The sequence below is a fragment of the Crocodylus porosus genome, unplaced genomic scaffold (genome assembly GCF_001723895.1).
Source record: "Crocodylus porosus isolate Cpor-Errol unplaced genomic scaffold, CroPor_comp1, whole genome shotgun sequence".
Taxonomy (NCBI): Eukaryota; Metazoa; Chordata; order Crocodylia; family Crocodylidae; genus Crocodylus; species Crocodylus porosus.
This window is the reverse complement of record NW_017728906.1, coordinates 200,907,887-200,935,132: the sequence shown is the minus strand read 5'-3', so window position 1 is coordinate 200,935,132 and position 27,246 is coordinate 200,907,887. Positions and strand designations below refer to the sequence as shown.

The window sequence follows — 27,246 nt, the reverse complement described above, 5'->3', positions numbered from 1 at the left end:
GTCTGCCCAGCCAGCCAAGCATGAATCCAATCACAAGCAGGTAAAAAGATAAACCAGGCGGCTGCTTTAAAAAGGCAGATTTTGGGGAACAACATACAGCAGAGGACACCGTGCAAATCAATTCAGCAGGTTTATTAGCCAGTGGACTATACACGTTTCATGCAGACTGTGAGTTTCTTCCAACTCCCGCTCAGGACAACGTGCTTCTCTTCATGTGGGTTGGTCTTGTACTAAGGTACTTGGTTCCTGGTCTGTAGCACCGGTGGTTTTATCAGAGGTCCTGCAAGCAGAAAAAGAGAATCATTCTGCAGCTGTTTAGATGCAGCAGGTAATGCCGGGCTAGAGAACACCTCCCCCAGACTGCAATGAATCTCTGTACTGTGCATCCATTTATTATATGCCCAATAAATGATTCATAGGCCGTCAATAGTGATGGATCCTGCTCTCACTTAGGAGCTGATCCAAACCCTTTTGAAGTCAATGAAGGTCACTCCATCAACTTCGCCAGGCTTTAGATAGCACCTAATTCCATCGGTTCGTTCTGGGTTAGCACATGACTAAGACCAGGTTCAACCAAGCTACAATAAACGCTGCCAATTGATTGTAACCTGCGTCAAAAGCCGAAGAGCACCTTGCTGACAAACCGTGCCACAAACAAGCAGTGTGTTTCCCTGCAAAGCTGGCAATGAATGCTGGTGAATACCATCTAAGGGAGCCACGCACTATAAACTCAGGTGTGCATGGTTTATGGTGAGGTCCTGGAGGAATCTGGATGCGGTTGGGTCCTGCCATACGGTTAAAATGTTGGTATTGATTAGAGAGCTGTGCAGCTGGCGTACATCAGCAAAGCTGCAGCGGACTCAGCACCAGCATCCACCAGCTGCAAACCCAAGATGAGAGGGACTTGGAGTCGCTGGTTGGTTGAGGAAGGGACCAGGAGAGCTTGGGACTGGAAGGAAATGTGCCCTTGGAAGTGGAAGAAGAGAAAAGAGGTTTGCGGGACTGGAGGCAAGAGCAGAAAGCGTTTGGGTTGGGGCAGGGATCAAGTAGGATGCTGGAAAAAAATGAATCCACAATGGCTGGGATGGAGATGGTGGGGGGGGGATAGGAGCATGTAGGTGTTAGGAAAGGATTTCTGAGGGCCAGTAGAAAAGACCCCAGGTGACATTTAACATGACCGCTGTCACCTGATGGCTGCTTTCCCCATCTTAAGGAATCAAACCGGCTTTTGGAAGGAGATTCATACACAGGCCTCAGGTTTGTGTGAGGACTGATTACCATTCAGGCATTAAACACAGAGTCTATTTGCATCTAATGACTTGCCGGCGTGACCGTAGTTACAGTAACGTCTCAGCCACCCAAACCCAGCACACTTCTGGCAGACAGCTTGTAAGAGGGACTTTCCCTGCAAGAGCAGAGCATTTTAGGGTGCACCAGTGCACAGACTGGATCAGAACCAGGGTTATCTGACCTCCATATGCACCGGGAGGGAGGATTTGCTGCTGTAATGTATTGTGAAAAGGGGCCTGCAGGCCCTACTTCCCATGGGAGGTCTCCGGAGCACCCTCTGGGTAGGCACGAGGTGGTAGCTTGGCTGATTTCCAGAAATGGGGTATGAGCCAGCTGAATCCTTTCCATCTTCTCATTTCTGAGAGATGCCCTCTCATAGGAGACACAGGCCGACAGCTCCTCCCTTAAGTGATTCACCCCAAGGGCCTGATGCCATTTCTGCTCCTCCTGGGACCCTCACTGGGGACTGCCACCGCAAAGCAGAGCAGGTCCCTTGAAATGGTTGTGAGCTAGGGGAGCCCTGGGCACAGGCCAGTCTGCTCATGGTGCTTATGGGCGCACCTAGCACTGCATGAAAGCAGCTCCGTTGCATCCATACTGGCGGGGACCGCGTGCAGAGGGCGGGTGTGCTGTGTTTTGCTGCGGTGCCTCCCAGTGCGTGTTTTTAGAGGCTGAAGTCGTCTCCCCGTCAGCGCTGCATCGGTGCAAGCGCCCGCATCCCTCGTTGCACGTGTGCGGAGCCCCCCTCCTCCTGCAGCGGGGGGGTCTGGTGTCCTCGGCCCCTCCGCAGTTCTTTTCTACCCTGCTAAGACCACCAGGGTTTGGCAGACGGCTTTAGGCTGCAAACACCTCTCCGCTGGGAACGGGGCGGGGGCCATCCACTCTTTTCGCATAAGGCATCGAATGGTCGTGAAGCTTGGAGTCACATAGCAGGAGCCTGCTGTGAATCAGCCTTGTGAAGGGAAGAGGGTCTGTCTCCCATCACCCCCCCGGGCCTTCACTGGCATTTTGCACAAGAGACTCCAGTAAGAATAATGATGCGCCTGTTGCAAGCTCATTCAGTCCAGGCACAAAGTGGGAGGGTGGAGGGGTCTGCATGAATTCCCTGGGGAATCCCACCTCCAGGACAAAGGAGGGATTACACTGCTTCTGCTGGAAGAACAAAACAGCCCCCTCCTCACCCCATCCCAGGCCTCCTCCTGCACACAGCAAGTGCTTGGATCATGCCTGGCGGCTGTGTGAGACGCGTGCCAGGAGGGTGAAATCATGGGAACAAAAGGTGGACGGAAAGACAAGTCAGGTCCTGAAGTAATATAACATCTATGTAGATGAAATTATCACATCCTTATTGCCTCAGGTAGGCAGGGCATTTGTTGGAGGGCTTTGCAGTTTACAAGGGACCGTACGCAACAAAAATATATCATCCGACACAAGCAAAGTCTCTGCCAGGTCACGGCAGCAGTTCATTAGATGGCATGCAAGCGGAACAACGGGCATGCTAATGAATGGATGGATTTTAGGCAGGATCTTATAAGAGATCTGGAAAGGCATGTGGGGTCTACTTTGAAACCATCGAGCTTAACCATAAAATGGCGTTTTGTGTTTTAATTGCGCTGAGTGACCGTGTTTCTCACCTGCATTACACAGAGTTTTCTCTTCCTTAGACTCCATCAACAGGGATAATGCCAGGGATCTCACCGGGGTTCCTGGCTTGCACTTGATAAATGGGATTAGCATGGCCTACAGCTATTCTGTTATGAGCAGGTGTCACACCGGCAGCTACATCTGGTGTTGGTAGCTAGTGGCTGGAGGGAAACAATCTGGCTCTAACAACGAATGAATCACTTAGGGTAAATCACTGATGCCCAGAGCCTGAAAGATGCTTAGGTGCCTAAACACCACTGGCTTCAAAGCAGATACTTCGGAGGAGTTAGGCCTTAACTTTCTGGTGCTTCAGTGCCAAAATACCCACCTCTGTAGAGTGCTTGGAGATGGCTGGAGGAAAAGTAGCTAAGTCAGTATGAATAGCTGCGACTATGCAAATGCAAGAAGAAAAGTTGCATTTGATTCCTGCCCCCTCAAAAGCACACTGTGGTCATCCATGGTCTTGCTCTTTAGGAACAGGGTCCTTCAGCCAGATCCAGGAAAAGGACATAGGTGCCTGAAGTGGTGCTGAGACCTAAATCCAATATTGCGGTCCTGAAAACTCCAGCTCAGCAGTTGTTGAACCCTGGGGAGGCCTACTCTCTGTCCAGACCTCAGCTTTCAACTTTCAGCTCCTCTGGCGTGTGCTCACAGGACTGTTTTGGTCTTCAAAGGGCTGAACCCATTTCGTACCTATACCCTGACTGGGAAGCGGACTTGCAGCATGACTCTCCATCTCTTTCCTGAGACGACTTTGGTAGGCAGTCAATGAAAATGCCACCACACCCCTACTGGATGGGGCTCCACACCAAATAAAAGAAGTGGCTGGCATTTGGGGTTCAGACAAACAAATGACAATGTGCAAAAAGGGAATGGGAGTTGAGGAGAAGGTTTACCGCATGCCAGCTTCTTGGTGGAAACGACTTGGTTTGTCCACTCATATCTCACAGGAGCTGGAAACTAAGCCATGGTAGTCTAGCCTTGTTTCATTCATGCAAATCCACTCTTCTTTTAACTTGGTATAATATATTCACCCTTCATTTTAAAAGAGCCTCTCATCCCTTCTTACACAACAGCCTTGTGGTTAGGCTGGTTAGTGAGGGTGCAGAAGACCAGAGTTCAAGTCTCTCCTCAGTCTGAAGGGATTCAGAAGTACCTCCCCTACCTTGTGGTAGGTTTGTTCACCCACAGGCCTGAGGTCGTTTCACCTCTTCTATTGATAATAAGCCAACGTGAAGAACAAAAGTCAAGATTTGTAATGCCAAAGAGAGAGGACACAAGTCAATAGTCGATTGGCCAAGGCACCCACTTGGGAGTGTTTAGACCTCTTCTAGTTTTTGCCCCCTTCTTTTTAAAACAAAGGAGGGGACAATTCTTTCTGTGCAAAGATGACTAGATGAGGAGGTAGTTACCCCCCACTCTTCAGTCTCCCACATCCCGAGTGGGTACCTTAGGCACTGGGTTATTGGGTAAATGCCCAGCAACACCTTCTGCTATCTCTTGTGGGGTGGGGGAGGCGTGGTCTGCACTGATGCAGAGGACATGCACCGATTACATCCTCCAGCTCAGGGCCTGCACGTGAGACAGGTGAAGATGTCCTACTGCGTGAATGCTGAGCGTGCTTAGTTGTGAGATGGGGCCATGCCGCTCAGCGCTATGAGGATGTAGCTGCTTGTACCCCTGCCTAGCAGCAAGCACTTTGGGGCTTGTAGGGGGACTTTTTCAGCAGAAACTTAGACACTGAACAATGTTAGATGCCCTCAGACCAGGCCAGAGGTACTGTGAATGGCAGGGGCATCAAAAATCTCCCTTGGGACTCCAGTCCTAAATAAGTGAGGTGAATAGCTGTGTCCCTAAAGCCATCCCCTCCACACAGGTCTCCACCTTCTCTTGCCTTCAACCCTTCTGACCTCCCCTGGTGCCTCCCTGCCTTTACTGTTTTAAGTTTAGGTGGCTAGATGTTATATTCTGGTGCCAGTGAGTTTTGATTCCTGAAGGAGGCATTTCCACTGGTGACTGGCAGGCTCCTATTGTTCAACTTCAGATCTTTAGTCACGTGCTGCTATCCTGGGAGAATTAACTACATGCTGTGGGCTCAGCAGCATATCCTGGCTGCACTGGGAGGTCTGCCCACGGTAAGAATTTGGGCAGGGAAAGTGAATCAGCAAGAACATGAAAGCACCGTCTCCATACTCCTCCGAGGATAATTAATTGTGTGATCCTGTATGAAATCAATTATTTGGAGGCTTGATGAAAAATGGTGGCTATGCTGTTTCCCTGCCCAATGTGTCTTTTGACTATTTTCTAAAGGCATCTGACCTATTCATTAGCCCCCAGGGCTCCTTCTGTGCATCCCAGCTCTTCCCCATCACACACGTTATTGGAGCCAAGTCTTCAACTCATGTAAACTGGCCATCACGGAGTAGACCTCATGGAAATTGGCCATCACGGAGTAGACCTCATGGAAACTGGCCAACAGGGAGTAGACTTCAGGGAAATTGGCCAACACGGAGTAGACCATCAATGCAGCTCCTTCAGTTTCCAAGAACCAGACCTCTAGTCCTTTAAAGCTCTCTCATTCCATTATCTTGGCCTGGCATTGATTAAACATTTCCTCCTCCCCACTCCATTTAGCTTAAACCCATGTTAGGCGCTTGTTAGGTCTTATTTCTTGTAGAGATTTATTGATTTGATTGAGTCCTCTGTGTGCTAGGGGTTTTACACAAGAGGGGGGAGATGGCATCCCTGATCCAAAGAGAGTACAATGTAAAGAGACAATGTACAGAGAGCAATGGGATGCCATGAAAGGCAGGAAATTAAGGGACGATATTTAGCATGTGCCTTTTTTGCATGTCAGAAGGGACCATCAATATCATCTGAATGACTATAGCAGGAGAGTCTCTTTCCTGATCTTGCCACTGGTTCCTATCCTGCCCCCAACCCTTCGCTGCACTCCCAGATAAGAGCCCTCTTTTCCTGACATCAACCACCCAACCCTTTAGGGTCCAGCAACACCAGATTACTGCACAATGTGGCTGCAGTTCTCACTCCGGGAGGTGAAAGATAGTTCGTTCCTTCCTCTTTGTTTCAGTGATGGCTGCAGTCCAGCTCTGTCAGGTATTGCTCCTGCAGTGAAGTCAGACCGACCAGCCAGGTCCTAAGCTCTGCTGCTCACCCAGGAAGATCAGGAGGCTTCTCCCCTCCTTTCCATCCCTGTGGTTGCTCCCTGTATTGCAGAAGTCGGTACTAAACAGAAAGCAGCCAGCCCTAGGCTGTTTCTGTACCTTGCACGCAGGTACCTTCCTTTTCCACTTACCCATAACGCCTGCCACCAGAGCTGAGCTGGCCCAGGGCCAGTCAGCAGTACTAAGGAGAGAGCTTCACCCCGCTGGAACAAGGGCCAAGGTGTGACTCCATCACAATTCAGCGCCAGCTGTGCTGTGGGGCCACGTACCTGTGCTCTGGCTTTTTCCATAAGGACAGGCATTGCTGTCCTCCAGACCCCAGCCGTCCTGGTTGTGATCTCTCTGGGGCTTCTGCTAGCCCAGCTTCTCCTTTCACTGCAGGGTGCTCTGATGTTTGCAGAGGCGGCTTTTCCATGTGGCTCCCGCTGTTCTAGGAGACGCCGTTCCTTTGACATCAGTCGCCGTGGGGTCGTCTCTAGCTCCTTCTGCCCTTCTGGGCTTTCATAGACATAGACTTTCATAGACATTAGGGCTGGAAGGGACCTCGGGAGATCATCGAGTCCAGCCCCAGAGCTCACTCTTATCTTCCATAACTCACAGGGCTGGATGCTCCCATGAAGTCCCTAGTGCCCGGCGCTCACAGCCAGGGTAAGCCAGAGGTTCGACCAGCTCTGCAAAAGCAGATCTTCCCGCTCCGACGGAGGATAAATCCTACTTAGGAGACAAAGGCTGCTGACTGGGATTCCCCGGTAAGAAAGAGGCATGTGGGGAACAGAAACACAAGCAAAGCCAAAAGCCGATAAGAAATAGCAACAAGACAAACTGCAGTGACTAGGACGGGCAGACGATGTACTTGCTGACTCGAGACACGGGGACGGACGCTACACAGAGTAAGGTGAGAGGCACAGGGCCATTGAGGAGTCACTTCTACTTTATTCTGAATTACACAGGCAAAGTAAAGCCCAGAACACGCTTACAGTTAGCGGGAGACGAGCCAGGAGCCAGGCAGCGGGTTAGTGGGGGAAGACGGGGCTTGGAGGTGCCTTTTCCATGAGGCACCTAAAGAAGACACAGTGCAGGGCTGCGGCGTGGGACAGACTCAACACCTGCACGACCGACATGCCAAAGCGGGTGAGTGGGTGAAGACTACAGAGTGAGCATGGAAGAGGGAGAGGCCTTGAAGGCCAGAAGGGCAATTTCACACTTAAGTGAGAGAAGAGAGGCGAGGTGGGATCCTGGAGGTGACGCAGCACGGAAAGGAAGCCAGCGTCGAAACTCAGTGCCGCAGTTGGAGCGGGCCGGTCAGCGGTGGGAGTCGGAGCGCGTGTATGTGGCAGCGGCCTTCCTTTTCCGTGAAGAGCAGGAGAAGCATAGACAGCCGTGAGAGGAGATCTAGGCTCGTCCCAGCTGGGAGAAGTCGCCGTGAGCCAGGTAATCCACCAGCACGACGGGAAAGCCCGCCGGGGCGCACAGAAAGGCAGCAGCGATGCAGAGCCCCGTTGTTCAGATCTGCCGCAGCCCATCCGCAAGCCACCCTCCAGGTCTCCTGTCACGTGGAGCCCTTTGCCACTGCAGTGCAAGCCCCAGCTGTGAAAATGGGCTCTCAGGACTGAAGCACTGTTCAGCTCCACAAGGAACCTAGCGAACGCCCGTATGGCAGGGTCCTTGGCCCCGGTGCAGCGAACGCAACAGGACTCACCGATCTGGTGCCGTGGAGCTTTGCTGTCCCTGCTGCGAGGACATGCAAATGCCACAGCAATGTCCCCAGAGGGACCAGAAGCAACTTGCATGCAGGACTGGGTGGACCATCATGGGAGCTGGCAACAAGGTGGTTTCAGGAGCTGAGCATCTTCTTCCCCTTTCTCTTCCTTATGCCTTTGAGTTAAACGAAAGCTTAAACCAATGTGTACCGAAAGCAATTTTCACCTTAAATGTTTCTTAAATGTGTCACCTAACTTTACGTCTCCTTTGCCATCGTCTTCTGAAAGAGCCCAGTTGTTTCCTTCCTGTGGGTCACTCCCGCAGCAGAATCTCTGCAGGAAGCTGGTGCAAAAAGGTCCTTTCAGTCGACAGAAATCTCGCCCTCCCGACTAAATGAAGGTCACCAGGTCTGCAGCTTGGTGCGTGGTCACCTGCAAGAGAAATCAATGGTGTTTACAAGCAACCATCCTACTTCCTAAAGGGCCAACAGTCAGCAAGTATCAGGCGTTCACTACCTGGGCCTGCAAACCTTTGCTCACGTGCAGCGTGGGATTACACAAGCAAAGCAGGATGTGCACAACAGAGCCCTTAAATGCACAGCTAAATCAGACTTACCATGTTGTTACTGGAAAACGGTGCTTAAGGTCCAGCTGAGGTCTAGTGTCTCAGAGCTGTAGGCAACAGTATTAAGGATGATACTCCTAGCACTCAAAACTACCGTGTCGTCCCATCCATACTAGGGACCGGTTCCTCTTCCTTGCAGCTCCTTTTCAATTTCTGATGTCGTAGCGATTGAAAATGGATGGTTGAAAACAAATGGTAACCCTAAGGTGCTGGGAGACATTTGCCTCAATATTCCTAGTCTCTTCTGCAGCAGCAGATGCAGCAATATATCCTACCGCCGCGGCTACTGAGACATCTGGGTAGGGCTCATACGTCAGCCGGTAAAATATCCATTTCAGGTAACTTTGACCTTGGTGTGACAGCCGGAGATGGGGGGTGACAGCTGAATAAATCTGGTTAAGCTTTTCAAAGATGGCTTGGAGATAGCGGTCCACAGCAAAGCATTAGTCAAGCTCTGCTTTCTCAGGCAGGCAACAGTGAAGCAAAATCACACGTATTTTGGCAGATTTAACCAAGCGCATGATTTTCTGACCAAAATAATGATAGTTCAAAGCCAACTTCGGACTGTGTTGGCTTTTGAAGGTGTGAGGCTGGGTATTCAAGTTAACATTGACCTTTGGTAGCTTTAACATACACATTGCAATATTTTTCAAGAGCATGTTGCTAAAACAAGTTCAGGTTTAATAGCAATCCTCATTCCAGGCTTCTCCACATCACAAGCACCCGACAAAGCATTCGGTCCCTTTTGAGTAACACTTACCTTCCTAGCTTTGTACAGACATTAAGTCTTGCAGCATCCATATGAGATAGCAAAGCTTCATCAACAGGAAGTAACTTGCTCGGGGCTATAGTGTGAGTCGGTAGCAGAACTGTGATGGGATGCCAGAAGTCCTTGACACTCAAACCTCTATTCAAGCTACAGGCGATGCTGCCCCATAAAACTATCTTGTCTCATCACATAGTCAGGTTTTGACATTTAGAGCAAATTCTCAGGACAGCAGAGCGACAGTGCTGTGTTTTCCAACACTGAGTGTTTCTGGGGGAGCTCCTCTATGTCCCTGTTGAAATGCTAACTGCAGGGGCTCACCTGTTGTATGGGATCCTTGACTGGCTAGATCAGATCATACATAGCACCTAAGTCCCAAACCAGGCTTTTAATTTGGTATGATAGCAGCAGCTAATAGGCATTGCTTTCTTGTGCGGAGAAGGACTTTCACAAACAAACTCCCCCAACGTTCATGCTCTGAACAATGCAAGTTTGTGTCACTGGACTACCAGAGATATGCCTTTGAAAATGGTAAAAATGAGCAGTGGTCACCTTTAGAGGAACTGGATGCTTTGAAATGTGGCTGGTTGTTATGCATAACCTGTGAATGAACACGGATTCGTGGCGTGTGTGTGTTTCTGGGATGGTGCTGAATGCGGCAGGTCACCATAGCAGATTGTAGACAAGGCAGCAATGTAAACTCTTTACTTACACTGTATACTAGCACACTAATATGGATTTGGGTAAAAATGAGCTGGTTTCTCATCTGAACTAAATCAACGTACTTGCATAGAAGTCCACGCAGCTGTGTCGAAACAGAATAGCTGAAGATTTGTCTTGCACACAGACAGCGCTTTCCAGCTAAGGTTTGGGCCCAGTATGGTAATACAGAGCCCACTAAAAAAGAAAATAAAATCAGAGGGGAAAATAGTGAGGGCAGAAGCTTGCAGATTCGAGAGGGAGAAGCAGAATGACAATTTCTGCCCACAATTTGAAGTCAAATGCCATCAATTCTGTCATCTAATCTTTCCCCTTTCCCCCAGCTAATAATCACCATTAGGTTATATGAATACCCTTACTTTGCTCTTTCACCGCAACTTGTGCTGGAAGCATTTCATGGGCATGTTCCAAAATGCATGTTTAACCCTTTAGCAACAGGACTCACGGTTGCAAATGGTCAGCACAAATGGTCTGCAATGCCAGATTTTTCTACCTACAACGTGCCTGAGAATAAAATCCACGTGTTGGTTTTAAGACAGAGAATGAAAAGGTGGTCTTTCCTTGTAGTAAATAGTTAATTGAGTAGCTGGCTCATTGTTCTGCTCCACGTGAGTCCTGTGCAGCTTTTATGTTCACTTGTGCCCAGTATGTGCCAGAAACGACTCTAGCCATATTCTGAGCTATGATTTCCAGCAGCTGGCTTTTGGGGGGAAAGGTGCATGTTATTGGTGATAAAATACAGTACTCCCCCAGCTAGTATTTTATAAACCAGGGGTGGGCAAAGTCTGGCCTGCAGACCAGATTGGGCCTGCAGCTGCTGGGAAATGGAGTCCAGCCTCTGGCCAGGTCCATCACTTTGCCCACCCCTGTTATAGACCCTACTCCAAAATTAATTCAGCTTTGTATAGGCTTCCTTATTTCATCTCCTCATTGCTGCTTATCCCCACAGGTGAGACAACTTATGAATGGGCACCATCTTTTTCCAATAGATGGGCACGATGATCAAGCGCTAGCTGATGTGGATCAAGCACTGGTTGATGTGGAGCAAGCACGGGTGTCACAGGTATGGCTGTGAGGTTCGGTGCTTATGGCTGCAGATGTGCCATGGAGCATTCACCAACCACATAATTTTCTTTTTATGTTATCATGCTGGAACGCTCCACTGCAGAAGGTCAATTGATGATGATGGAAAGACGCCTCATTCATGCCAACGGGCCAGAAGTGGCTTTGTTGGGGAAAAGTGCTAATAGTGAAATCAACACACTTTGGCAAGATCCTTTTCCTCATTGGAACAGGTTTTGCCACCCTTGCCAAGTGTCAGGTGAACAACAGCAGGGTGTGAAGTCCACCTGCAGGGATGCGAAGCGTGAACCCTTTGCTCACCTCAACGTGAAAACCAAACTACCTATTCATATGACTTCATTGTCCATCTTCACCTGTGCTCATGGTTAGCGCTCCGTTCCTGCTTATGTTATAGTGGCATAAAGACTCAGCCTGCGGCATCTCTGTTATCTCTATGACACGAAACTCATGGCTTTCCCACTGTCAAACTGCTTAATATAGGAAAGGGTGCTTCCTTCACTTACTCCGTTGTGCTGCTTATCGAGAAAACGAGATCAAGGAGGTGGTGTTCGTCTTCAGCATTTATTTATCATTGGGAAAAAAAAACCCTTTGAGCAAGCAAAGATCACAAGCACGTCACAATCAATTGGCTATACATTAATAGTTTTTGTCATTCTCATACTAACAGCAAGAATGAAATAGCACCGAGAGGTGGTGTGCTCAACACATTACAAGAGACAATTTGTGATATGCAACCAAACCCAGGCCACAAAATATTAATTAGACACTTCCTATCTGCTATCAGGAGTACGTCGAATTCTTGGGGTGGGGGGAGAGGGATTGGTTAGGAGGGGAAACCACGTATTTACAGCAAAAAACATTGCAGATGAGGAGGCAGGTGGTTGATTATGCAAAGCAGTTGGAAAAAGCAGCTCAGTCCGCATTTAGCACCATCTTGCAAAAATACAACAAAGAAATACAATGAAAATGAGGAAGCAAGCAGTCAAAGCAGAGGACCTCTTCCCAAGGGAAAAAGCAAACATTTTTTTTATATATATATATATGTGTGTGTGTGTATATATATATATATATATTATTTTACATGGAAAGCAAAACATTATTACAAGTTTGCAGTGAAACAGAACCAGCTCTGTGGTAGCTGGAAACACAAGTACACCATCAGAGACCTCTCTTGAAATTAAAGTGACAAGCTTTGTATCAACGTGAACTTGAAACAGCAAAGATGTTTGTCTCCTTTCTAATAGTGGGATGGGGATTAATCGTGGGGCAGGTATATTCATGTAGAATTTCATCCTAAAACCGGATTTGACTATAGTTCCTAGTACTGATCTTTGTGATTGCTATACGGTGCACTTGGATGTATGCACAGAGCCCCCAGTAGGGATGCAGCTGTTGCACTGAGGGCATGTCCATGCTATGCCAGTAGTGTGCCTTGTCTGAGATTGTCCCAGGCATGGGCCACCCGCTTGATGTCACTCACCTGCTCCAAACCTAAAAATATGCCGATGGGAACGTTTCAGGATTGTCACCGGTGGGTGCTGTCAAGCATGTCAGCAACTGAAATCTTAAGTGCAGGGAGAGATGGGCACCCCAGAAAGTCGTCACAGGAGTATGATTGGGTTTGGTGTGGGTAGAGCACGCTTGGGAACAGCATGGGTTGGGACACTACTACCAGAGTGCACAGAGCCCCTTGGACATAAAATCTGGCCAGTTAATGGGAGCTGTTGAGGTTAAACCTTGGGGTATGGGCATAGGGACAATTTCCCACAACACAAAAAGGGGTGGACATCACCTGCCCTGTGAAGTCGTCCATGTGGATGCCCTTATCTTGCAGTAGATGAAAGCTAACTGTGATGACTTCTCTCTCTTTCACAGAGGACCACTGTGGTTTAGCTTCCACTTACTGCAGAGCAGATAACACAGACCAGCTGATGTGCGATAAAATCTTGTCCTCTTTTTTTCCCCCCTGGTATATTTTCCTCTTATGCCCATACCCTTGGTCCCACTAAAGTCAAAGGTAAAATTCTCATTGACTTCAAGATGATTGGGCATTTTGTGGAGCATTACTTTGGCATGCTATAACTAAGGGCAAAAAGAATGGTGACGCTCTCTGCAGGGACTTCCTCTTGTAAGCTGAAACCAGTGTTTCTGGCTACCATCAACCATCTCTGTGTTTTGCTGCCTTTTTCTACCTGCTTTGACACTTCATCGCCCTTGCTGCTGCTGTGCTATATCCTGAGATAAGAAGGCATGTTACTGAGAGGTGTAAAGGGGAATGGAGGTAACTCTCGAGATGCTGAAACCCTGCAGCACCTTGGAAGATCAGTTCTCTTAAAAGAGCTAAGAGATGGGCACTTGGATGCGAGGAGCTGTTCACTGCGCTACCTTGCACGGGTTCAGCATCAGCCTGCGCTGAGCCACCCTGCACTCAAAAACAGATCGGAGGTTTGTAGGTAAGTCATGTCCATGAGGTTTCCGAGCCCTAGGTTTCAATGGCTGTTATGAACAGGTCTGTGAGGTTCTCCATGAAGTAAGTGTGCATGCATGTCAGAAATGCATTACATTCGCAAATATTTTACTTCTCGGAGGATTTCCCTGGTGTCCTCCAAAACACTGGAGGTATGTGTGAGAGTGTGTGTGTGTGTGTGTGTGTGCGCGCACACGTGTGTGTGTGTATCTACATGTATATATATTTTCCACATACACATCCTATTTCATACTAACAGGTCTAACACAGCTAAGCTTAGAAATACACCACTGAATTCAGAACATGACACCTACTTTATACTCAAAGCTTCAGGCTGTTATTATCACAAGGCAAACAGGACACATTGCACAACACACTAAACTCTGCATTTACTCATTACTCAGGCCAAGAAAATTCACTCGGGGGGGGGGGGGCTTCCCTAGACTTCCTCTCAACCCTCTACAGTGGTGCCCATCTTAATTGCTCAAAGATACCAAGATTTAGATTGCAAAAACTGAAACCGGCACCCTCTTCCAACCTTGCTCCATCCTCTACAGCTTACACCTAACATCGTCTAGCAGGAAGACATTTCTCTCTCGAACATCTTTCGGGCATTGAGATTTTGGAGCTCTTGCCTTGCAAACCCCCTTCCCCACCTGTCTGGGCTTTGCGAATCTGGGAAGCTGGATTGAAGCACTGGGGCCACGGCGAGAAAGATTAGCCAAGGCCCACAAGTCTCAACTCCTGCACCTGCTCCATGAGTTTATCATCAGGTAGTTCAACAGCTCAGGTTGGTCAACCTCAGCCCATTCAAGCAAGCTGCTTAGCTCTTTCTGTGCCCCTTGAATCCAGGAACCAACTCCTGAGGTCTATATTCTGGTCTTGACTGTCAGCTGGTAGAAATCCAAGCAGTTCCTCACATTAATTGGTGCTGTGCCAATTTGCACGGGCTGGGGAATGGACTATTTGTGTAGACTGACTCCCAATTCAACCTGACATTGGGGGACAAGTTAAAAGAGTAAAGGCACGGTGAACCCAGAGTGGAGACCTCAGGGGGTTGTCCAAGTTGGAGATTATGGCCCCCTACAACTGGCTCTGTTAGCACATATGAGAGCCAACATGAACTGTAACAGGTAGATACATTCAAAACAACTGTGACCGCGGCATTAGTCTAGCAAACAATAGTGACTTGCTCCATTCTAGTTACAATAAGGCCATATCTGCATATCGACTCTGTTCCTAACACCTATTCTTAGCTCTTGTGGTGTGCACTATCCATTTGCCCCTAGCAAAAAAAGGAAGAATTCAGACCAAGCAAAGCAGGAAGAACAAAACACAAACCCTGGAAAATGAGGGGGAAGGACCATCTGCAGGTAACATGCTCTGATCTGAAGCCCTGTCAGAAAATCCTTGTAGCAGCTGGACTCTCCTTCTGCACCTTACTTCACATTGCATCCTCCTAGAAATCAGATTTCCAGCTGGTGTAAGCAGATGTGGCTTCTCTGGCTTCAAGGGAGCTCAATCCACCTAGACCAGCTGAAGATCTGGCCCAACACATGAATTACAAAGCATCTAATCCTGCATCAGACTTGGACAACACTTCCACCATCTCCAAGACAAATGCTGCTCCTAGTCACAGTGGGGTAAATTAGGAGTCACTCCACTGACTTCAGCGGAGTGACTCCAGGCTTACAGGGATGTCATATAAAGCCTGATCCAGTGAGATGCCAAGCACCAGTCCTACCCTGTTGACATGAGTGGTAGTTGCCAGAGCTCAGCATCCCCAAGAGACACTCAGCCTCATGGGATCAGGTCCTGGGAACAAAATGTAGCTCATTCCCTGTGTCAACGGGATCGATGGCAGCTTGACCTGATCAGAGCACTGGAGGATCAGGCTCAAGGAAAGGGACAAGCCTTTGAATACATCTGCAGTGCGCAGTTAATTGAAAATCTTTGTAATCCTACAATCCTCTGTGCATCCTACACTCCTGCTGCCTCTCCTCCTCTTTCTGCAGAGATCCATGTTGTGCAGGCAAAGCAGAAAACCTGACCTCTGAAAGGAGGAGTCTTAATCCTCCTTGGAAATAAAACATGAAAGCTTCTAATACAATCAGAACAAAAGCAGATTAGAAGCCTCTAATTAATTTTGTGGCCTTTATTTAATAAAAGAAAGAAGGGGAAGGAAGAAAGAAAAGTGCAGTGAAATTTACTCTTTCGCCTCAGCCAATTTATTGTTCATCTCTTTACTTTTCTCCTTGTCCTCTGGCTTTGTCCCGCTGGAGCTCTCCGCGCTCTTTTTCTTGGCAGCCCGGCCAGATGCGATCTGCTTGTCTTTGGCCTTTTTCAGGGGTTTATGGCTTGCTGTTGTCTTTTTTGGTTTGGAAGGCTGAACGCTAGGCTTCTCCACCTGCAGGGGTGTGACATACAAACCACCGACAGAGAGACACACAAGGAAAGGTGGAAAACAGGATTTAGATTGAAACAGCAGCAGACACAGCAGTATTCATCTATTTATTTAAGTCAGGGCAGTGGGCATTTGAATTGGCGCTGAGTACAGAGACTCAGACCCCTCAGTAACATAAAGGAGGCAATGACTTTGAAGTCAATGGGGCTGAACTACTTTACACCAGTGGACAAGGGATGATGTGAAATCATCTCTCACATCCACCACCTCCTAAGAGATGATGTGAAAGCCACTAAGCTAAGAACACGTCCTTCTTTGCTCCGTGGTCTTTGTTTAAGGATCCCCGCGATGTCCTTGCTCATTAGGTCTCAGTTACCAGAACAACCTATACAGCAGCTGCCGGGGGCTACCTAGTGAAATAGGACTTTTGTGTCATCTGTTGGACTCTTCAGTACTAAGGAAGCCCAGCAGGATGGAGCGATGCTTTGGGTATGCCCACAGCGCGTCCCCAGTGCATTCAGAGAGGAAGCATGCCTCACCTGCACGCTGCCGCTCACATGTAGCAAACCTGGAAATGCAGTGGTGAGGCTGTCCGAAGGGCATCCCCTGTGGCAGCTGCTCTCAAGCGTGGTGGAAATGGAGTGATCATGTGGGATGCCCCTGGATTGGCTTCGCTGGTGCAGTTCTGGGTTTGGCGGGTGTGAGCGGGAGTGTGTGGGGGTGGACACCTTGAGGATGCCCTCTTTTAAAAAGCCAGAGTTGCTGTGCAGACAGTCCCACAGTCCGTGGAGAGAGGGGGCATGGTTTAACATCCCCTGGTAATTTGCAGAGTGGCTTTGCGACTTCAGTCATTTTTAGGGGGATGACTGACGTGAAGGGGATAAAACAAGGAAAATATTGCCCTCAAAAGGAGAGGATAAAAAGTCTCAGAATCCCCATGCACTAATACCTTCATACTGTTGCCAGTGCCTGAGGGCTCAGAAGGGCATCCCTCATCTTGCCCTTTTCCTAGGTAGAGAAAATGGTGGAACAACATGCAGGGATATCTAGGGCTCGTCCTCTGCCAACAGGGACAGGGGCAGCAAATACAGGCTTCAGTATCCAGAGGGGAGCACAGCTTTCCATCGGACCCCTCTCTCTTTCTCACAGACCCACACAACACCGTGACTATCTGGGCAAAATCTAGGAGGGATGAAGAACGCCAGATCCTAAAAATGTGACTGCCGCTTGGGATGGACTCTCGGGGTGGATGTCTTGCCTCTTGGGATGGACTCTTGGCTGCTGTGCAATAGTGCAGCTCCCCTGAATGCCACTGGACCTTACGGCCAACATCAGTGGAAGTATGTCCATCCAGCTGAGTGTCTGGCCCTTGGCATGCTTCTCCTGAGAAGACATCAGAAGAGGCAAAGCACTTGCAGCTTTGTAGTTACTAAATCATAATCGTCTAGAGGAGAGATCGGGGAATTGAAAATGCACAGATACTGTTCTTGGGCCAGAGGCTGAGCTGCTACAATTCAGTGTGGTATCGCTGACTTCAGGGTCCTACAGTAGCAGAAAATCCAGCCCCCTCTGTCCTGTAGGACGTCAGAGAATTAATCCTAACAGGGTCTCTGGCCAGCAATGCGTAGGATACGGGCAGTGGGATGAACCAGGCAATGCTGTGATGTCCGCCTAGGAAGTGCCTTGTTGTTCAGATGGGCCCTGTTGCAAACAGCGCTGGCCCTCGTGGCCTTACACTGTATTTCTCACCTTTGGAGATTCTTTGTAGGGCTCACTGTAGAGGCTGCGTATCCTTCTGCGTTCGAGGAATTTGTTATCGGCTGGCGCGGGTTTGTTAGGCTCCCCCTTGAACTGAGCGCTGTAACTGGTTTCATGGGTCATTTTCTCCTCAGGGGGCTTGTATAAGGTCTTTGCTCTTATAGCTTTCACTGGCTTGATGTCAGTCCAAGGTCTGAATTCATTTCTGGGGATCAAAAAGACACCAGATGCAGGCATTGAAACAACAGAGGAAAACACAGAGAGTGGAAAGGGAGGTGGGAAGTTGTGAGTCCTGTTAGAAGGGGCTCTCATTTGGTCTAACTGAAAGCCAGCTGAAGCCCATGGGAAAAATACTAGGCTTTGGATCTGGCCGTTTGAAACTGCTGGATGCTGAAAACATGGGAACTTGGTTTAGCTGCTCAAATACCAGGCTCCTTTGAAACTCTGGCCCAAGACCTTTTAAAGGTCCCTTAGATCTATGCTGAAGGTAGCGCAGGTTATCACCATAGGGTACCTGTACACAAGTATGGAGGCTGCTTAATTAAGTAATCAAGTCTTCTGGAGCATGGTAATTAGCGCACTTTAGCAGCCTCCCACATCTTGTGTATCAGCATCCTCACGCTTCAAAATGGTGACGGGGGCATTTGAGCTAAAGCTCGTCGAACAAGCTTTAGTTCAAGCACCCCCACCACTGTTTTGAAGCACAAAACCAGAAACACTGTAGTGTTTTAATTAGAGCGGCCCTGGGAGGTGCTCTAATTAAAGCGCTGCTCCCCGCCACCCCTGGAGTACGTGTAAAAGCGTCCATGCCATGTCACTGGAGAACCTGCAAAGGACCCAGCTGGTTTGGAGAAGTATGAGCTTTCATAGACAAAACCTACTGTGCTAGATGCCACCTCCTAGACCTACGCTATTTCATCTGTGCCCAAGAGGTTCCTACAAATATTTCTCTTTTTGGTGGAGATAACGAGCCATATTTACCATTTACTTGGTATGCCATCTCAGCATGCAAGCTGGTTAGCACGCTTACCTCTATGAGCACCAAGCAGGCAAAGACTTTAATACTTCCTACAATCGTCACTCATCACTGCCTATGGGTAATGTTCTGTGTCATACCAGAAAAGGTGCATTAAACCTCTGTTCAGCACAGTCTGTGCATCTACCGCGCTATTTTAAATATATATTTTTAAAGAATTAGCACAAACTGACTGTAGTTTGTACAGGTTTCGTGGACCGTGAATTAACACAACCACTCGTGAGGCCCTGGTAACAGCATTCACCAGAGTAGGCCCCAATGAACACAAAACTAGGCATATAATATATGGCTTGCACAGAAGTAGCTCGTTAGCTTTCGAGGAGCCTCCAAGGCCAGGAGACAGTGAACTGATGAGACCGGTACAGAACACCGAAACAAAGAGCAGCGTGACCCAGCACACAGGTTAGCATAGGGAGATCGGTGCTACTGGATGGGAAGCAGGATGTGGAGACAGTCACCTAAGTATGTTTTACTCTGTGATGAGATCTAGGATGCATATGCTGTAAACACAAAGTTGTTTGCTATATAAAAGGGGGCCTTAATGCTTTGTAGATACTAGACCTGGCCGGGCTCTCTGTCACTAAAAACCAAGCTCGTGGTCTCTTTCTTGTCACAAGGATGCTGTTAAGGGCACAGCGTCATGGGCAGTATCCTTACAGCATACACACAGCCCCCTGTGGCAAACATTAGACGTGGTGAAACGTTTCCATCACAAATGTTAGGTAAAAAAAAAAAATCTCCATTTCTTTCGAAATGGGACAGGCTTGTGATGGGAAATTGTTCTTGTTGTTTCACCAACCCCAAACTAGCATTCTGATTATCTGTAAGGCAAATTCTTTCCATTTTTCAATGAAAACTTCGGAGAAAATTGACAAGAATGAAAATCTAGATTTGTTGAAATGTTTTGCAAAGAAGGGGAAAAAAACCCATTTTCGAACCAGCTGCAGTAGAGAATACAATCTGCATCCTGAGCCAATGTATTTCTTCATCTGAGATGAAATCCCCCACTACTCAAGGTGCCAGCATGCGTTTTGTAGCTCCAAAGTGTTAAAGTGGGACTTGAAAGGCTCTAGCAGAAGTCTCATACACCCAGGTAGCATTGCTCTTGTTGTTTTTTAAGACTTTTGCAGGCAATACATGGGCATCTTTACATTTCCGATCCTGCCTGCCATAAGCACTATTGTCCTATTAACACATCTGAAGATGGTAAAAGCTCAGTTATTATTAACTTTGGAACAATTTTAAACAGTTGCTCTCAATGTTGATGAGAGACACTTCTTCTCTGAACCTCCTGCCAGTTAGAGCAGACCCCCCATAACACTACATCTCCTTGACTCCCCTTCTTCTTAGAAATATGGGCTCTGCTTCATCTCTCTTCCATCTATTCATTCTGCTAGGCACTCCGGGAACCTCTGTGCCTGAAAAATGCCATCCTAAATAAAACTAGATTGCAAAAGGTCCCATCCTTTTTGCAATCCCCCTGCAGGGAGTTGAAGGCTGCTATCCAAGCCCCTCTCAGTCTTCTTGTCTGCAGACTAACATAAACTCCAGAGCCATCCCAAGGTACTTCAGAAGATACAGAGCCCCATTCGGGGCTCACAGTGTCATCAGAGAGTGGTCAGGCATTGGACCAGGTGACCTAGAGGGTCTCCATGCTTGGAAACTTTCAAAAGCAAGTTAGGCTGGATGGTAAAGTCAGGGATGATCCTGCCTTGAGCAAGGAGCTGAACTAGACAACCTTGTAAAGTCCCTTCCAGCCCTACGATCAGTAACTAGGCTCTATATTTCCTATGATCAGTAACTAGGCTCTATATTTTAGATGTAGGAAGGTTTCAAGACCTGGTATGAAGCATGTTCATTGCAGAGTAAGTCATACCATGTCACTGGAGAACCTGCAAAGGACCCAACCCCCTCCACTCCTGTTGAGAGCTGAGGTTCCCCAGCACCTTTACATGACTGGTCCCCCAACAACCAAAGAGATCTTTGTACCCCAGTGAGGTGGTTATAGCTTCAAGAAGCTTCAAAGAGCCCTGGCTGACAGTCATAAATAAGTCTAACATAGTTTGCCAAATCTGTCCTGCCCAGAGTGGTGGGGGGAGGTGGCTAGACCCGATGATCTCCTGAGGTCCCTTCCAGCCCTAAACTTCTGTGAATCTCCACTCTGCATGTGCTCTGCTGGTATTAATGGGGATTAATAGACAATGCTGAGCATGCTAACGTCTTATTAATATCCACCATGCAATGATCTGCCTTGTATTTTAGCAGGGCCGACCTGATGACTGCTCTCTGGAAGAGAAGTCCCACCGCTTTCCATTCACTCCCCTCTTTTTGTTCAGCGTGTGTGTAAAGGAGGTCATTTCAGCTGCAGCACGCCTGGCACACTGATGACTCTCTTTTCCAAAGCTCCGTGTTACTACAGCCAGATAGGGTGATTGTTTGTCTTTGTCAGCACTGGGCTGGGATTGGGGCTTGGAAGAGAGCCAGATGGGTGCATATTACAAGCACAAAACACCGGAAGCAGGCAGATTCCTTCTTAGCTATTCAATAATCAGATTAGGCCCATCTTTGTGACCAAAATTTATCACCCAGGAGTCCTGGTTTGTCCAGAAAATGGTTGACAGTGTCCTCCTCCTGGCTGGAGGCCTGTTTTGGAGCCCCAGACCTCCATCCCCTCTACTACGTATGCCTACAACGACTCTACGATGAAGCCAGTGCAGAAGACCTCTTGGTGCAGGATGAGAATACCCATCACGGAGTCGCACAGGCAGCTTGCACAAGTGCTGTGCACTAGACAGTACACCGGGTTTCGGTTAGTCTGTGTGTACAACCCCAGATGCTCCCTTAGATTTGTATAGGGCGGTTTGGATAGGGCTGATCCTGCCTCAGGCAGCAGGATGGACTAGATGACCTCTGGAGGCTCCTTCCAGCCTGACTTCTCTTTGATTCTGCGATCTGCTAAGCTCTTTATGGTTTGAATCCCAGATGTCTTAGGAACTGCCTCTCTCGATGCTTAGACTCAGCAACTTAGATCAGCCAGGATCATGGGATTGCACTGCTTACATGCCTTTGCCCAAGAGCTCAAGGTAGGTGTTCCCCACGGAGGCCACTGACTGGAATATGCTTCCCCCACTGGTCTACACAAGCCTGATATTGCTGATCCAGAGAGTGCACTGCATAGGAAAAGTGGAGCAGAGTCTCTTATTGCTTCTGGCTGGGGAATCACTTTAATGACACTGTTAGCCAACCATCTTCTTGATTTGCATTTTCTTAAGCTTAATGGCTACTTAACTGGGGGAGGTTGGGATGGACTCTCTGCATACCTTGGGAAAGAAAGGAAACACTAACTAAGTAGGCTAGAAAAGAAACAGAAGACAACAACCGTGAGTATGGGCTACTTCTTAGTACCTAGCTCAATTTTATATTCATGGTGAATTTTGTTTCGATAGGACATCTTGCATACCCTCTATTTGCTGGTATGAGTCTGATTTTTTCAGTCAATGGAGAACTTAGCAGTAGTTCCTGGAAAGACATTACACTCCCTCCCTAGCCCCTGAAATATTTCACAGCATAGGCCAAATTGCTGTTCTTCATATCCTGTATCACCCAACACACTGTAAAGATGTTGATCTTAAAATGTTGTGCCTTGCTGGGAAATGGGTTATAAATATTGGACTCTTGAAGGGACAGAGCAGTGCCAGGGATCTGAGCCCATCATTCAAAACCTTATTAGGTCACTGAAGAAAATACGTTTTCATAGCTTTATCCTATTCCCATATCGCCAACCGTTCCATTAATGTCAAATTCTCCAAACAAGGTTGTGACCATGACACTAGTGGGAGATATCTACAGCATACCACGTTAAATCCTGGTTGCAGCCAGAACTGGACCAATTTTAACTAGGCTCATATTCTGCAATGTTTGTGTGTTTAAGGGATGTGGCTTAAAAGCACACAGAGGCTTCTTTAAAAAAAAACTACTCCTTGGGCACATCTATACGAGATGCTACGGCACAGTTACTTTAGGTACTCGTATGTGTCTACCAAAGGTGGAAAGGGAATGGGAGAGCAGGCAGAGACCAGAGCCCGTGCCCTCATCTGCAACGCAGCAACGAGCACAGAGATGTGCGTGACCAGTGCTGGAGCAGATAACTTCCTCCCGGGAAGCTGATCATTTCCCTTTAGTGCATGCAGCAAGGCTGCCCCTTCACAGTGAACATAGATGCAACTGCAGCAGTCAGCGCTGGAGAAAATGACTGCTTAAAGCAGACACGGTCTTCTTTAGCTCCACAGGTTTTGCTGGAGATACCTTTCCTCTTGTTAGGATTTATGGACTTATTTCTCAGCAAGACTGTAGGTTACAGGACCAATAACACCCCCTGGCTTTCCCTCCTGCCCTGGCAAGATGTGCTTAAAATTAACAGAGAGTCTACTGCTGGTGTCATGTTAGAAGAAAACCAAGCTAAGCCCCATGGCAAGCCATATACTGACAGTGTATGTGCAAGCAAACAACCCTGAATAACTGGCATCCTACAGTTCTGATTCCAGTGAAATCCCCATTGAAGATCATTCAAGTTGGGCTGAAAAGGACCCAAAATAAGCCCATGAAAGCAATGGGCAACATACCCTCGCATAACATCAGGCCATGCATATTGCCCATCTGGCCATATGCGATCCTCTCCGGAGCAGGGAGTGAGGTGTGCGACTGCGCTGTGACACAGAAAAGACCATCCAACCTAATGGCTTACTTCAATGATCTTTGAAGGATGCCCATATTTTTCAGGGAAACCATATTGGCACTCAGATGAAGCCGCTGGGGTCATTTCCCTTTGTGTTTTAGATTGGACTCCCACATGGTTGTGTAGCTCATACCCCTTCAATGGGAGGTACAGGCATAATCCAGGCTCTGATCTATGCGTGGCTGTCACCTCAAGAGATGCTCATTGAAAGTCAGACAACCACTGATTTCCTCCGCGTCTTTCCCCAAGAACCCACGGCCCGACAGGCATCAGGCTGAACCGATTCAGCGAGATGCCATCTCAAAGCTGCTCCCCCGCAGTTTCAAGAGAGGTGTACCTGAAATCAAAACCAGCATAAGGCAGCTGATTTCACCATCCAAAGAGATGCCAGGCATACCAGCATTAACCCACGGTGACCTCGCGAAACCCTGTGTACTTAGCTTATCTTGCTAACATTAGTGCAATTGCATTCAAGATCTGGTACTCATGGGGCCTCATCACTGCACATAAAGCTGTAATTGGAAACTGCAAACAGAGTGTGAACGTGCAACCCGTGATTTATTGTGCGCTATAGGGCTCTCTCTAGTGTCTCAAGCCACACGGGATGCGGGTCTACTATAGCTACTAAGCTACAATAATTCCTTGCGTCCAATCCCGGGGGACGACCTTAGCTCACAGTCACTGTACACACCACACATGGTCCAAACCTTTCCACTTCCTAGAGTCAGGGCTTCTCTGCAAGGCCTTGTCCATCTCAGACTGTAGGTCCCCCAGCCACATTTAGGTTTCCTTATACACAAGTTGAAGCTCCCAAAATTCGCCAGCTAGCAGGGAGCAACAGCATTCACTGCACATAATTTCTGCAGGGCGCTAAAGGCCATTAGGCAGGGTGCCACACTTACATTTAGCATGCTTGAATTAGGAGCCCTAAATTCATATACGGGATTATGAAACCTCCAGTCTTGTTACAAAATCAATGGTCCAGAAAGGGGATATGACAGGTCTGTTGAGAGCTGTGTAAATAATTATTTTTTGTAGTTTGGTGACTGATTTGAAAAAAAAAAAAAAAAAAGCAACATTAACCATAGTTCAGGGCAATCTATCATGAAAGTGGGTGGGTTCTCTCCCCAAAGGGGGAAAAAAAACCCCTCTGTTCGGGAGCAGCCTGAAATGTTTCCTTCAACTCCAAATGAAATGCTTTATTTCCTTTCAAGGTATTCCATTATTTTTATCCTATGTTTCAAGCCAGGCCAATTTTTAAGAGAAAGCAAAACAGCTGGGAGAGAAAAAGTCAAAACATTTCATTTTGAAAATGTTTGACGCAAAAAATGTTTCAGCTGTTCTAAAAATGACGTTTCATTTTCAGGATGTCAGAATGATGCTTAAAGATGACTTCCCACTTTTTGATTAAACCGTTCATCAAATTCACAATTGCTTCTGAGCTCCTGGGACTGCCCCTTTTTTTTTGTTTTGCAATTCAGCCCCCAACTGCTCCAAGCTCTTCTTTCCTTCCTTATCACAGCAAGAAGAAAGGGTTCAAGGGAATTAAAAAGTAGGAAATGTACAACTGCAAATAACGTGGGATTAAACGGTAGGCCTCATCGCCACATGAGGCCATCCAGTCCAAGTGCTTAACATGATTTAAAAAAGATTTGGACATTGAGACGGCTCTTGGGGATAATCACAAAACCAATATGATTGCTCAGGTGAAGAAGGTAACCAAGTTTTGGCCCTAAAGCTGTTCTGCTTGCTCTACCAGTACAATTGTATTAGGGTGCTATGGAAGCAGGGCTTGCACAGGACCACCAACTATTACAGCCTCAGTTAATGTTGAAAATGGCTAATCAATGGGAATCATTTTGCACCACTGATCAAGAGCACATGCTGACTCTCAGCAAATGAATGGAAATCCACACCCTGGAACGCAGCTTTCAGCAAGGTCGCATCGCTGCTTTTGGCAATAGAAAGAGCACAGATGCCTTTAAGAGTCAATTGCTTGGATCACGAGTTCGAATGGTCTGTGACTCCAGCCCTTTGGTACCCCTGCTTTTCTTACCAGTCTCCCAAAATTAAATGGACCGATTTGTTCTGAACTAGATGAAATGTTTGCAGTCTTCAATTCTGGTGAGTTCAGCACCTGAATCAAAAACCCAATTATTTGCATACCAGGGTCCTATGCACAAGCAACATGGACGTGCAGCGTGCCACGTTATATTCTCACGGGGAGGTCAGAAGTTTGGAGTCCTGTCGTGTGACAATCCTCCGATGTTTCAAGCATAGCACACCATAGCAATTGTAGCTCTTTGACTCTGGATCCACAATTACACTACAGCTCTTTTTGATTAAAAGGCCAATTCCAACCAAAGCGGTGCAGCAATTGTCCTGTCAGCATGAGTGAGATTTGCCAGCACTATCCCAAGAATGATCCTGTCTCCTCTCCTACACGTGGCATCTGGCGTGCTGTAATATCAGATTTCCTCAAGGGCAACGACAACATTATTCTCTGTAGGCTGTGCACAGTAACATACTGTAATGTCTCTCAGATGTTGGGAATGGGAATGATGCTGGGCCTGAGATCATTTCCCCCCCCACCCAAACATTAAGATTCAAGGCACACACACACAAATGCACACACACACACACACACACACACACACAAATGCCTGCATGTGGGCAAGTGCATGCACACAAGCACACATATTTAGTATAACTGGGACTATATATAGTCAGTTATGTCTCTTGAACGCCTTCACGAGACATTTGGATGTCTATCTTGCTGGGATCCTATCAGCCCAGCTGACTTCCTGCTCTTTGGGCAGGGGACTGGACTCGATGATCTTCCGAGGTCCCTTCCAGCAGCATTGTCTATGAAATCTATGTGCAAATATGGTGAATCATCTTATGTATTAATAGGTGCCAGAGAAACCTCACTCAGAAAATGGAACAAGCACCAAGGGATGAAAAAACGACAAGAGCATTGGATATATTTGGCTAAATCCCAGCAAGGACTGCATCAGTGCATGGGAAGAAGCAAACTTCTCAAGTTCCTATCACCATCCAAGAGGCAGGATCTATTACAGCTTCCATTCATCTTGAAGCTGATTACTCAGTAGGAATCATTTTGCACCACTGATAAAGAAGGCTGTGAGGAAGACCCCTGTCTACACGCCACATCTTCAGTTGGGTAGGTTTTATCCAATTTGCCAAGAGGCACCTTGCTTACAAAGGTCCCAGGCCTCACCCGCTGCAGAAAGTGTAAGGCAGATGACCCGAAGCTAAGGTGTCAGCCATGCCTGGTTGCCCCTTGAGGTGTCACGTGGAAGACACTGCACATCCTGTCGTGGCTGCTCTATTGCAAACATCACACGGCAGAAGATCATGAATGCACTAGAGAGATTCAGAAACCCAGCTGGGTAAGGGAGTGATGGATTCCTGAAAGGCCAGCCCAAAACTAGCCCTCCGCACCAGATCTACCAAGTGCCCTGGGATTGTTGGACCAGGACAGAAGGAGCATGTTTCAGAGCGAGGGGCCTTCAGCGCAGAAGAGCTGGCCACCAGCATGTTCAGATCTGGGGATGTTTGAGTGAGAGCCTCCCCAGGTGACCACAGCTGCGGCCACTGGGTGCATAGGGCCACCACGGTGTGGGAGTCTGCAGGCTGACACCAACAGGCTGCTGATGGCAGTGGAGAAAAGATTGTAAAAGAAAAGTTTTCCTGGGTAGAAATGAAAGCTCGTATTTTGTAGGATTTCACAGAGGAGTCAACAGATGGAAAACTCCTCTGGGCAGGTGGTTCATAGCTGGTCTGGAGCCTCTTACCTCCTGTGAGGATCT

At 47.8% G+C, this 27,246-nt stretch overlaps 1 protein-coding gene across 1 annotated transcript; it reads right to left on the bottom strand.

Moving 5' to 3' along the window:
- Nucleotides 1-111: 111 nt before the first annotated feature.
- Nucleotides 112-26,524, bottom strand: MAP6 (microtubule associated protein 6). Its single transcript, XM_019530515.1, has 4 exons — nt 26,520-26,524; nt 17,634-17,847; nt 15,691-15,887; nt 112-280 (listed from the first exon to the last, which is right to left on the bottom strand). The coding sequence occupies exons 2-4, from the start codon at nt 17,763-17,765 to the stop codon at nt 211-213; spliced, it is 399 nt and encodes a 132-aa protein (XP_019386060.1). The 5' UTR covers nt 17,766-17,847; nt 26,520-26,524; the 3' UTR covers nt 112-210.
- Nucleotides 26,525-27,246: the final 722 nt, after the last annotated feature.